Here is a 14,197-nt window from a genome sequence, read left to right as displayed (position 1 = left end):
GTAGGTGGTAGTAGTGGTAGTAGTGGTAGGTGGTAGTAGTGGTAGTAGTGGTAGGTGGTAGTAGTGGTAGTAGTGGTAGTGGTAGTAGTGGTAGTAGTGGTAGGTGGTAGTAGTGGTAGTAGTGGTAGGTGGTAGTAGTGGTAGGGGTAGTAGTGGTAGTAGTGGTAGTAGTGGTAGTAGTGGTAGGGGGTAGTAGTGGTAGGGGGTAGTAGTGGTAGTAGTGGTAGGGGGTAGTAGTGGTAGGTGGTAGTAGTGGTAGTAGTGGTAGGTGGTAGTAGTGGTAGTAGTGGTAGGTGGTAGTAGTGGTAGTAGTGGTAGTAGTGGTAGTAGTGGGTAGGGGGTAGTAGTGTAGTAGTGGTAGTAGTGGTAGGGGGTAGTAGTGGTAGGGGGTAGTAGTGGTAGGTGGTAGTAGTGGTAGTAGTGGTAGGTGGTAGTAGTGGTAGTAGTGGTAGGTGGTAGTAGTGGTAGTAGTGGTAGGTGGTAGTAGTGGTAGGTGGTAGTAGTGGTAGTAGTGGTAGGTGGTAGTAGTGGTACAGTGGGGAGAACAAGTATTTGATACACTGGCGATGTTGCAGGTTTTCCTACTTACAAAGCATGTAGAGGTCTGTCATTTTTATCAAAGGTACTTCAGGTACTTCAACTGTGAGAGACGGAATCTAAAATCCAGAAAATCACATTGTATGATTTTTAAGTAATTAATTTGCATTTTAATGAAAATTAATTACTTAAGAGGCTGTAGCAGTTTTTTTTTAATTTATTTATTTTAAAATGTATTTTCTTAAGGGGCGGATCATCTTAATATTACGGAAAGAATGTTGCTTCCATCAATGTAATTGTCCACATCATTTCCAACCCATATATGTTTTGGGTAAATATATATATCCATATACATATAGGCATGCATACATATACACATATATACATACACATACCTATATAGACATAGGTTTTTTCGAATATACCTTTATTATTCCCCAAACCCCACCACCCTTCCCCCAACTGGAGTAAACTCAAACAATAACACTCCGGCCTCTACCTTCAGTTTATACATCTTATACAAACTATCTTACAATAGATATGTTGGTTTGTTTTTAGTCCTTCCTCTATTTCTGATGTCCATCCAGTTTGATTTGTATTTGTAACTGTGCTATTTCACAACAGTTCTGAACATATATACATTTTACAGACCCGGTGTGTTCTACATGTTTTATCTTGTTTTAGTCCCTTCAGCTCCATTCAACCTCTCCCATCCATCTCTCAACACCATCCATTTTGGATTTCTATTTGCTATATATTGTTCAACTGTGCTGTGATGCTTCACAAAAGTATTGAACCTTTCTATTCTCATAGCTTCTACAGATTATAAATGAAAAATAAACATTTTTGCTTAAATGATTATTATATTATTGATTGAATGACTATGGCTTTTCAAATCACCCAGTATTGTTATCTGCAGTGTTAGTTCTAGACAAATGTTGCAATTCTTCAGCCATTCCTGGACCTGTGACCCAAATGAGCTACATATGGACAATACCAAAATAAATGATCTATTGACTCTGCCTCCTCACAGCAGAATCTGCAGAGCTGGGAAGATTGTATCCCTATATATATATATATATATATAACATTCTATTGGTTGCAAGAATTTTGTATAATAATTTAAATTTTAAAAATTGAAGTTTTGAATCTGGCGTTGTTTTGCGTATCAATTCATAAACCATGTGCCATGGAATTGGGTACATCAAAAATCTCTTCACAACTATTTTGCGATTTATATGGCACAGCTGTCAATATTTTGTTCCTTAAATGAAATTGGTATATGTTTTTATTTATCACACTTTTCTTTAACCATTTATGATCTTTAATACAGGGCCGACATACAAGTTCCTTACTTTTTTCCCCTTCTACTTGCCTCTTCCATTTCTGTGATAATGCTGCAATTAATTGGTTGTAATTTTGAGTAGAGCAGACATTTCCATATGTCTGTGTTAGCTGCATGTGTGACATAACTCCACCAGTCCTATTTTTGATATCATTCACTAAAATTATACCTTTTTTAAACATTTCTTTGAAAAATACTTTTTTTTAATCAATTAGTATATTTGAGTTTCACCACAATATTTGTAGTATTATTTATTCTGTCTTTTCAGGTGGATTAAACTGAAATTGCAACCAACTTTCGAAAGCTTGTTTAAATAATAAAGATATTTTGGAGATGATTTCCTTTCCAAACAACCAAAAAGGAGCAGAGGCGTAATCTGAATAGAGGGAAAAGGGCCCTTTTAGAACATAGGATGAGACATTCCTACCAATTGACTAGAGAACCAGTTTGGATTTAAGGATAACTTTTGTATGACTGATGCCTTTAGTGAGAGGTCTAATGCTTTAATATTTAATCATTTCTGCCCTCCGAAATCATATTCGTTATATAAATAGGCCCTTTTCATTTTGTCTGGCTTGCCGTTCCAAATAAAATGGAATCATTTTTGTTCATATGATTTAAAAAGCAGGTCACTGGGTGTAGGTTAAACCATAAGCAAATAGGTCAACTGTGATGTGACTAAAGAGTTCATCAGGGTGATTTCACCACAAATAGACAGGTATTTTCCTTTCCATGGTAGCAAGATCTTATCTATTTTTGCTAACTTTTTATAAAAATGTATTGGAGTGAGATCATTTCTTTCTTTTGGGATTTGTATACTAAGTATGTCCACATCTCTGTCGGACCATTTAATTGGTAAACTACATGGTAATGTAAAATTAGCATTTTTTTAGTGATTCAACATTTATCATAATTTGGATTTAATCCAGAGGAGAGCAAAAGTATCAAGATCCTCTATGAGGCCGTGGAGAGATTCTAAGAGATTGTGGTTTTAAAAGAAAACATGAATCATCAGCGTACAATGACTTCTTTGTTTTTAAGCCACGGATTTCTAATCCCTTAATATTATTGTTGAATCTAATTTTAACAGCTAACAGCTGACATTTCGATGGCAATAATAAATAGATATGCCGATAGTGGATTATTCTGTGCCTCTATGGTACAGATTTTATTGCTACCTAACTGTACTGTTAGTCCTTCAATTTCCTTTGCTAATATGGACTCCTTTGATCTGAATTGTTTTAGTTTTATAGATGAGTACTGAATTGCATGGCCTCTAAACGCACACTTAAGTGTCACATACAATAAGGGGATCTGCTGTACCTATGTTACGTCTCAAAAAGTCAGTTATAAATTCTTCCTTCCGAATTCTAAACAATTTATCATCTAGTAGGCTTTGATTAAATTTCCAATATCCTCGCCTACGTGGAAATTCTGTAATTTTACAGTTATAGTGGGGCAGATTACACATTACAGTTACAGTAGGGTGGAGAGACAGACAGATTACAGTTATAGTGGGGCAGATTACACATTACAGTTACAGTAGGGCTGAGAGACAGACAGATTACAGTTATAGTGGGGCTGAGAGACAGACAGATTACAGTTATAGTGGGGCTGAGAGACAGACAGATTACAGTTATAGTGAGGGGGAGAGACAGACAGATTACAGTTACAGTGGGGCGGAGAGACAGACAGATTACAGTTACAGTGGGGCGGAGAGACAGACAGATTACAGTTACAGTGGGGTGGAGAGACAGACAGATTACAGTTACAGTGGGGTGGAGAGACAGACAGATTACAGTTACAGTGGGGTGGAGAGACAGACAGATTACAGTTACAGTGGGGTGGAGAGACAGACAGATTACAGTTACAGTGGGGCGGAGAAACAGACAGATTACAGTTACAGTGGGGCGGAGAGACAGACAGATTACAGTTATAGTGGGGCGGAGAGACAGACAGATTACAGTTATAGTGGGGCAGAGAGACAGACAGAATACAGTTATAGTGGGGCGGAGAGACAGACAGATTACAGTTATAGTGGGGCAGAGAGACAGACAGATTACAGTTATAGTGGGGCAGAGAGACAGACAGAATACAGTTATAGTGGGGCGGAGAGACAGACAGATTACAGTTATAGTGGGGCAGAGAGACAGACAGATTACAGTTATAGTGGGGCGGAGAGACAGACAGATTACAGTTATAGTGGGGCAGAGAGACAGACAGAATACAGTTATAGTGGAGAAGAGAGACAGACAGATTACAGCAGGGTCTTATCTGCAGTACGTGTGTGGTCTTTTCTCCAAAGTGTGTGTGTGTGTCAGAGTGTGTGCGTGTGTCAGAGAGTGTAAGTGTGTGTGTGTCCGCATGCATGTGCGTTTGTGTGTGCGTGTGTGCGTGTCTGTGTCATCATGCATGTGCGTTTGTGTGTGTGTGTGTGCGTGTGTGTGTGTCCTCATGCATGTGCGTTTGTGTGTCTGTGTGTGTCTGTGTCTGTGTCTGTGTCTGTGTCTGTGTCTGTGTCTGTGTGTGTGTGTGTGTGTGCTTGAGAGGTTTTTACAGACCAGGCGCGTTGAAATGTCACCTGCTTATCCTTTTCCAGGGGACAGCAATGTCAGAGGTCAACAAGGCCCACCGACAGACTATTTCAATACACACACACACACACACACACACACACACACACACACACACACACACACACACAGACACAGACACAGACACAGACACACACACACACACACACACACACACACACACACACACACGGTTGTGATTCCTCACCCACTGTGTCACAGGGCTGGTCTTTGTGCACGCAGAAGTCAGTCCTGCAACGAGAAGAACAATATTATAACAAGTTCAGTCCATCTGACCTCATCCTGCAATGCTACTGTGTTGATAAGGGTGTAGGGTGAAGTTTCCCATGGATGCTGATCTGGGTCAATTTAACATTTTCCACACTTATGTTAAAGCATGCATGTACAATACAATTGTAATTTATTTAGATTCCTTCAAACATATTTTGTGTTTGTGTTTCTCTTATCAACACTAAGTTTCCCTTCGGGACAGATCTAGGATCAGCTTTCCCTCCCCAATCTTAACCTTAAACATTTTCATTGGGCATATTAGTTCAATCCACCAGTTGAATCTTCACTTCCACTTCCGTTGAATTTTCACTTCGTCTCCCACTGGCATCAATTCATGACCAAGTGAAAAAAATTACTTAAGTGTAAATGTTAACTGCCATTTGCTGTCAACGTTACACCAGAATAGTGTTACATAGAGGGGTTAATGTACAATGCACCCTGATTGTGTTCTCTCTAATCTATGTACTGTAGTTCATGCTGGACAAACAGCTAGCAGCCCTCAACTCAAACATTCCACGTCTCCTTCGCTGTGGCATAGTCACACACACACGCGCGCATGCACACACACACACACGCGCGCATGCACAAACAAACACACAGCTTCTGTTGGTTACCATGTGGACCGGCCGACCCGTGTAAGGCCCGTTCCAGTACATGCAGGGAGACAAGGCAGGGACTCTCATTCCCACCACTGAGAACCAAAGACCCTCTTTGTCCCCACTGTTAAACAGTGATTTGACATGGTTTACATACCAAATGGCACCCTATGCCCTACATAGTGTAGTCCTTTAACCAGAGCCCTATTGGAATAGGGTGCCATTTGGAACGCAGACATGCTGTAGAACCCCTGAGTGGAGAGTGACTTTGTAAGTAGTAGGCAAGACAGGACACAGAGAGAGAGAGACATCGTGAGGGAGAGAGGCAGAGAGAGAGAGAGAGAGAGAAAGAGACATAGTGAGGGAGAGAGAGACAGAGAGAGAGAGACATAGTGAGGGAGAGAGACATAGTGAGGGAGAGAGAGACAGAGAGAGAGACAGAGAGAGACATAGTGAGGGAGAGAGACATAGTGAGAGAGAGAGAAATGGTGAGGGAGAGAGGCAGAGAGAGAGAGAGAGAGAGACATAATGAGGAAGAGAGAGGGAGAGAGAGAGACAAAGACAGAGAGACAGAGAGACAGAGAGAGAGAGAGACATAGTGAGGGAGAGAGGCAGAGAGAGAGAGACAGAGAGACAGAGAGAGAGAGACAGTGAGGGAGAGAGGCAGAGAGAGAGAGAGACAGAGAGACAAAAGAGAGAGACAGTGAGGGAGAGAGGCAGAGAGAGAGGGGAGATAGTGAGGGACAGAGAGAGAGACAAAGAGAGAAAGACATAGTGAGGGAGAGAGGCAGGGAGAGAGAGAGAGAGAGCGAGAGATCTACCCTCCTCTACAGTTTAAATATCTACCCTCCTCTACAGTTTAAAGATCTGCCCTCCTCTACAGTTTAAATATTTACCACACCTCTACAGTTTAAAGATCTGCCCTCCTCTACAGTTTAAATATCTACCACACCTCTACAGTTTAAAGATCTGCCACACCTCTATAGTTTAAAGATCTGCCACACCTCTACAGTTTAAATATCTACCACACCCCTACAGTTTAAAGATCTACCACACCTCTACAGTTTAAAGATCTACCACACCTCTACAGTTTAAAGATCTACCACACCTCTACAGTTTAAAGATCTACCACACCTCTACAGTTTAAAGATCTACCACACCTCTACAGTTTAAATATCTACCACACCTCTACAGTTTAAATATCTACCACACCTCTACAGTTTAAAGATCTACCACACCTCTATAGTGGTCTGGTTAGTAAAACACTGTTAATGACCCATCAGTTCAGTCCAGGTGGGTTCAAACCAGAGATGCCTTTGAACTCTGTTAACAAGCCTGAGCCAATGCACACACACACATGCACACACACACATGCACACATGCACCACACACACACATATACACACTCCCTTCATGCTAGAAGGCCAAGAGCAGCTGCTGTCTCCAACACCACAGACCCACCAAACCTCAACAGGATCTAAATCAGTCTACTGCACTTCCTCTACTTCCTCTGTGTGTGTGGTGTGGTGTGTGTGTGATAGTGTAGAGGAGTGGCAGTACAGGGGTGGGTCACTGCCATTAGTAACCCTGTGATTTGGGAGAGTGGAGGTTCATTTGAAGACCATGACTAACAGGTGAGGAGGGAGTAGAGCGCTGTGATGTCATCCTAGGCAGACTGCTGAACTGATTCAGACTCTTTTCTAAGTATGGAGAAGACAGAGTCCCTACAGCTGTACTGGACCTCACTGACAACACTGAAGAGGAAGTTGTCCTGTGTGGCTCACTTGGTAGAGCATGGTTCATGCAACAACAAAGGTTGTGGGTTTGATTCCTGCTGGGGCCACCAATACCTTATCTCACTCTGTCACTCCCTCTTTCTTTCTTTCTCCCTCCCTGCGGTCTGCCACATATCCCACTAACTTCTAACAACTAGTAATGGGTTGTACTGCTGCCCTCCTGGTCTGATGGCATGGGCTGTCTCGGACTGTGAGGTAAAGTGGATTTAACAAACAGCTGGGGGGCTGACGAGCCAGCTGGAGACGCACAACACTCGTTTGATGTGGAGAGGAGGAGAGTGAGTGACAGGGGGAGGCTGGGCGGAGGGGAGAGGGCATGACGAGGGGAGGCTGGGCGGAGGGGAGAGGGCATGGCGAGGGGGAGGCTGGGCGGAGGGGAGAGGGCATGGCGAGGGCAGGCTGGGCGGAGGGGAGAGGGCATGGCGAGGGGAGGCTGGGCGGAGGGGAGAGGGCATGGCGAGGGGAGGCTGGGCGGAGGGGAGAGGGCATGGCGAGGGGAGGCTGGGCGGAGGGGAGAGGGCATGGCGAGGGGGAGGCTGGGCGGAGGGGAGAGGGCATGGCGAGGGGGAGGCTGGGCGGAGGGGAGAGGGCATGGCGAGGGGGAGGCTGGGCGGAGGGGAGAGGGCATGGCGAGGGGGAGGCTGGGCGGAGGGGAGAGGGCATGGCGATGGGGAGGTTGGGCGGAGGGGAGATGGCATGGCGAGGGGGTGGCTGGGCGGAGGGGAGAGGGCATGGCGAGGGGGAATCTGGGGGGAGGGGACAGGGCATGGCGAGGGGGAGGCTGGGCGGAGGGGAGAGGGCATGGCGGGGAGGCTGGGCGGAGGGGAGAGGGCATGGCGAGGGGAGGCTGGGCGGAGGGGAGAGGGCATGGCGATGGGGAGGTTGGGCGGAGGGGAGATGGCATGGTGAGGGGGTGGCTGGGCGGAGGGGAGAGGGCATGGCGAGGGGGAGGCTGGGCGGAGGGGAGAGGGCATGGCGAGTGGGAGGCTGGGCGGAGGGGAGAAGGCATGGCGAGGGGGAGGCTGGGCGGAGGGGAGAGGGCATGGCGATGGGGAGGTTGGGCGGAGGGGAGATGGCATGGTGAGGGGGTGGCTGGGCGGAGGGGAGAGGGCATGGCGAGAGGGAATCTGGGTGGAGGGGACAGGGCATGGCGAGGGGGAGGCTGGGCGGAGGGGAGAGGGCATGGCGAGGGGGAGGCTGGGCGGAGGGGAGAGGGCATGGCGAGGGGGAGGCTGGGCGGAGGGGGAGAGGGCATGGCGATGGGGAGGTTGGGCGGAGGGGAGATGGCATGGTGAGGGGGTGGCTGGGCGGAGGGAGAGGGCATGGCGAGGGGAGGCTGGGCGGAGGGGAGAGAGCATGGCGAGGGGGAGGCTGGGCGGAGGGGAGAAGGCATGGCGAGGGGGAGGCTGGGCGGAGGGGAGAGGGCATGGCGAGGGGGAGGCTGGGCGGAGGGGAGAGGGCATGGCGAGGGGGAGGCTGGGCGGAGGGGAGAGGGCATGGTGAGGGGGAGGCTGGGCGGAGGGGAAGGCTGGGCGGAGGGGAGAGGGCATGGCGAGGGGGAGGCTGGGCGGAGGGGAGAGGGCATGGTGAGGGGGAGGCTGAACACAGAGATATTCTTTCCTGTTAAGATGTCTCCCGAATCCCTAGAAATGATCCAACTAGTACAGTATCAGTTACATACTGAGGAGCAGATAGGCAGACATTAGACCGTCTCAGACAGATACAGGACAGTATCACATGTCATGTAATCTCCTGAGAGGCAGGTAATGAGTTGTTGGAGACAAGGAAGTCTACAGTGACAGGCGTGACATAGAGATTACCCCTCTCCTCTGAGTGTTACAGTACAGCAGACACACACATCCCAGACAGATGCCCACACACCCTGACACACACACGCCGTCTCAACTCAGCCAGATCAGCCGTCAGTGAGAAGGGAAACCGGAGCATGAAGTGACACGCTCTAATTTGCCCACATCTCCCTCTCCCCTCCCTCCCTTCTCCTCTCCTCTCTCTCCCATCTCTCCTCTCTTCTCTCCTCTCTGCTCCCCCCTCCCATCTCTCCTCTATCTCCTCTCTTCTCTCCCCTCTGCCCTCTGCTCCCCCCTCCCATCTCCCATCTCTCCCCTCTTCTCTCATCCCCCCTCCCATCTCTCCTCTCTCTCCCATCTCTCCCATCTCTCCTCTCTGCTCCCCCCTCCCATCTCCCATCTCTCTCTCATCCCCCCTCCCAACTCTCCTCTCTCTCCCATCTCCCATCTCTCCCCTCTTCTCTCATCCCCCCTCCCAACTCTCCTCTCTCTCCCATCTCTCCTCTCTTGAATGAACATATGACACTGATTGAGTAAATACATTTTGACAGAATTTTTGCCTATGTTTTTTTTTTTTTTTTTTTTTTTTTTTACCTTTATTTAACCAGGCAAGTCAGTTAAGAACAGATTCTTATTTTCAATGACGGCCTGGGAACACTGGGTTAACTGCCTGTTCAGGGGCAGAACGGCAGATTTGTACCTTGTCGGCTCGGGGATTCGAAATTGCAACCTTTCGGTTACTAGTCCAACGCTCTAACCACTAGGCTACCCTGCCGCCAAGTTTGGGCCAACTGAAAATGTTATGTTCAGGTAACACTGACCGAAAGGTTCAGTAAATAAAGAAAGGCTGTAGAACTACTTACTTAATAATATTTAGTCGAAACAACCAGATTTGTTTTACAGTGCAGGATGACCGGATATGATCTGACAGGCTATATGAGTGCTTGTTGAAACCAAATGAAACCTTTCACCTCCCGGCCCAAATTAGAACAGGTAATAATGCCTAATTAAGAATTAGGAATGCGAGAGAGAGTGCGCGCGTGTGTGTGTGTGTGTGTGTGTGTGTGTGTGTGTGTGTGTGTGTGTGTGTGTGTGTGTGTGTGTGTGTGTGTGTGTGTGTGTGTGTGTGTGTGTGTGTGTGTGTGTGTGTTTGCATGTGTGCAAGAGAGATGTGCTAATGGTCTAATTGATTAAAACCACCATGGCCACGAAGAGGAGCAATTTATGCTACAGCTTTACAGACAGGAAGAATAATCAGACAGTTCCTGTGGACCAACTGTCTGACCTGAAGAATGTAGGAAAAATATAATACATTATAGCCAAGGACAGAGAGAGAAAGAGAGAGAGAGACACAGAGGGAGGGAGTGAGGGAGAGAGGGAGATGGAGGGAGAGAGGGAGGGAGGGAGGGAGAGAGGGAGAGAGGGAGAGAGGGAGATGGAGCGAGAAGGAGAGAGAAACAGAAAGCCACATAACATTGTATGAAAGCCACATGACATGGTATGAAAGCCACATGACATGGTGTGAAAGCCACATAACATGGTGTGAAAGCCACATAACATGGTATGAAAGCCACATGGCATGGTATGAAAGTCACATGACATGGTATGAAAGCCTCATGGCATGGTATGAAAGCCACATAACATGGTATGAAAGCCACATAACATGGTATGAAAGCCACATGGCATGGTATGAAAGCCACATAACATGGTATGAAAGCCACATGGCATTGTATGAAAGCCACATAACATGGTATGAAAGCCACATAACATGGTATGAAAGCCACATAACATGGTATGAAAGCCACATGGCATGGTATGAAAGCCACATAACATGGTATGAAAGCCACATGGCATTGTATGAAAGCCACATAACATGGTATGAAAGCCACATAACATGGTATGAAAGCCACATAACATGGTATGAAAGCCACATGGCATGGTATGAAAGCCACATAACATGGTATGAAAGCCACATGACATGGTATGAAAGCCACATAACATGGTATGAAAGCCACATGACATGGTATGAAAGCCACATAACATGGTATGAAAGCCACATAACATGGTATGAAAGCCACATGGCATGGTATGAAAGCCACATAACATGGTATGAAAGCCACATGGCATTGTATGAAAGCCACATGACATGGTATGAAAGCCACATGACATGGTATGAAAGCCACATGACATGGTACGAAAGCCACATGACATGGTATGAAAGCCACATGACATGGTATGAAAGCCACATTTTTTTAATTATTTATTTTCATTTGAACTTTAACGAGGTAGGCTAGTTGAGAACAAGTTTGTCTGCGTAGAGGTGGATCAAAGAATCACCCGCAGCAAGAGAGACATCATTGAAATACACAGAGAAAAGAGTCTGCCCGAGAATTGATCCCTGTGGCACCCCCATAGAGACTGCCAGAGGTCTGGACAACAGGCCCACCGATTTGAAATGGTATGAAAGCCACATGACATGGTATGAAAGCCACACGACATGGTATGAAAGCCACATGACATGGTATGAAAGCCACATGACATGGTATGAAAGCCACACGACATGGTATGAAGCCACATGACAAAGTATGATGATCCCATGTGTAACTATGTGTTGTTGTTTTTGTCGTACTGCTTTGCTTTATCTTAAAGGTGAAAACATTGTATTTATTTTTTAAATTACATTGCACTTTTCACTGTCTGTCCTCAGGTTATGGCAGGAGGATGCATATTTGGCTGCCAAAACTGCACATTGAGGCTTTTCACACAATAAATTCTTTGTACTTAATTATAATTTTGGGAAATAAATATTCTTTTAGGTCTGAGTATTCCTCACAGTATAATGGGAAATACATATCTGACTGTACCTCTCCCCTGGAGCAGAGTGAGCACAGCCTGTCCTCTCTGGGCAGCCAGGTGTGCCTCTATAGCCAGACTGTGCTCACTGAGTCTGTACCTCTCCCCTGGAGCAGAGTGAGCACAGCCTGTCCTCTCTGGACAGCCAGGTTTGCCTCAAATCAAATCAAATTTTATTTGTCACATACACATGGTTAGCAGATGTTAATGCGAGTGTAGCGAAATGCTTGTGCTTCTAGTTCCGACAATGCAGTAATAACCAACAAGTAATCTAACTAACAATTCCTAATCTACTGTCTTATACACAGTGTAAGGGGATAAAGAACATGTACATAAGGATATATGAATGAGTGATGGTACAGAGCAGCATAGGCAAGATACAGTAGATGGTATCTAGTACAGTATATACATATGAGATGAGTATGTAAACAAAGTGGCATAGTTAAAGTGGCTAGTGATACATCTATTACATAAGGATGCAGTCGATGATATAGAGTACAGTATATACGTATGCATATGAGATGAATAATGTAGGGTAAGTAACATTATATAAGGTAGCATTGTTTAAAGTGGCTAGTGATATATTTACATAATTTCCCATCAATTCCCATTATTAAAGTCGCTGGAGTTGAGTCAGTGTCAGTGTGTTGGCAGCAGCCACTCAATGTTAGTGGTGGCTGTTTAACAGTCTGATGGCCTTGAGATAGAAGCTGTTTTTCAGTCTCTCGGTCCCAGCTTTGATGCACCTGTACTGACCTCGCCTTCTGGATGATAGCGGGGTGAACAGGCAGTGGCTCGGGTGGTTGATGTCCTTGATGATCTTTATGGCCTTCCTGTAACATCGGGTGGTGTAGGTGTCCTGGAGGGCAGGTAGTTTGCCCCCGGTGATGCGTTGTGCAGACCTCACTACCCTCTGGAGAGCCTTACGGTTGAGGGCGGAGCAGTTGCCGTACCAGGCGGTGATACAGCCCGCCAGGATGCTCTCGATTGTGCATCTGTAGAAGTTTGTGAGTGCTTTTGGTGACAAGCCAAATTTCTTCAGCCTCCTGAGGTTGAAGAGGCGCTGCTGCGCCTTCTTCACGATGCTGTCTGTGTGAGTGGACCAATTCAGTTTGTCTGTGATGTGTATGCCGAGGAACTTAAAACTTGCTACTCTCTCCACTACTGTTCCATCGATGTGGATAGGGGGGTGTTCCCTCTGCTGTTTCCTGAAGTCCACAATCATCTCCTTAGTTTTGTTGACGTTGAGTATGAGGTTATTTTCCTGACACCACACTCCGAGGGCCCTCACCTCCTCCCTGTAGGCTGTCTCGTCGTTGTTGGTAATCAAGCCTACCACTGTTGTGTCGTCCGCAAACTTGATGATTGAGTTGGAGGCGTGCGTGGCCACGCAGTCGTGGGTGAACAGGGAGTACAGGAGAGGGCTCAGAACGCACCCTTGTGGGGCCCCAGTTTTGAGGATCAGCGGGGAGGAGATGTTGTTACCTACCCTCACCACCTGGGGGCGGCCCGTCAAGAAGTCCAGTACCCAGTTGCACAGGGCGGGGTCGAGACCCAGGGTCTCGAGCTTGATGACGAGCTTGGAGGGTACTATGGTGTTAAATGCCGAGCTGTAGTCGATGAACAGCATTCTCACATAGGTATTCCTCTTGTCCAGATGGGTTAGGGCAGTGTGCAGTGTGGTTGAGATTGCATCGTCTGTGGACCTATTTGGGCGGTAAGCAAATTGGAGTGGGTCTAGGGTGTCAGGTAGGGTGGAGGTGATATGGTCCTTGACTAGTCTCTCAAAGCACTTCATGATGACGGAAGTGAGTGCTACGGGGCGGTAGTCGTTTAGCTCAGTTACCTTAGCTTTCTTGGGAACAGGAACAATGGTGGCCCTCTTGAAGCATGTGGGAACAGCAGACTGGTATAGGGATTGATTGAATATGTCCGTAAACACACCAGCCAGCTGGTCTGCGCATGCTCTGAGGGCGCGGCTGGGGATGCCGTCTGGGCCTGCAGCCTTGCGAGGGTTAACACGTTTAAATGTTTTACTCACCTCGGCTGCAGTGAAGGAGAGTCAGCATGTTCCGTTGCAGGCCGTGACAGTGGCACTGTATTGTCCTCAAAGCGGGCAAAAAAGTTATTTAGTCTGCCTGGGAGCAAGTCTGCCTCTCTCTCTGTCTCTTTCTTTCTCTCAGTGTGTCTCTCTCTTTCTCTCTCCCTCTCTCTCGCTCTCTCTCTCTCACACACTCTCTCTCTCTGTCTCTCCCTTTGTCTCTTTCTTCTATTAGAATTCTCTCCCTCTCTCTCCCCTCTCTTTCTCTCTCCGTCTCCCTCTCCCCCTCTCTCCATCTCCCTCTCTCTCTGCCTCTCTCCCTCTCTCTCTGCCTCTCTCCTCTCTGTCTCTCTCCCT

General features: G+C 46.7%; 1 protein-coding gene across 1 annotated transcript in view; it reads right to left on the bottom strand.

The window, feature by feature from the left end:
- Positions 1–616: 616 nt before the first annotated feature.
- Positions 617–14,197, bottom strand: part of LOC135552553 (A disintegrin and metalloproteinase with thrombospondin motifs 17-like) — an 81,143-nt gene continuing 67,562 nt past the window's right edge. Inside the window, exons 7-8 of the mRNA XM_064984253.1 lie at positions 4,668–4,707; positions 617–640 (exon numbers count right to left, since the gene is read on the bottom strand). Coding sequence (XP_064840325.1) covers positions 617–640; positions 4,668–4,707 — 64 coding nt within the window. The remainder of the gene's footprint in view (positions 641–4,667; positions 4,708–14,197) is intronic.

Source organism: Oncorhynchus masou, chromosome 2, assembly GCF_036934945.1.
Source record: "Oncorhynchus masou masou isolate Uvic2021 chromosome 2, UVic_Omas_1.1, whole genome shotgun sequence".
Taxonomy (NCBI): Eukaryota; Metazoa; Chordata; class Actinopteri; order Salmoniformes; family Salmonidae; genus Oncorhynchus; species Oncorhynchus masou.
This window is presented reverse-complemented; position numbering and strand designations above follow the sequence as displayed.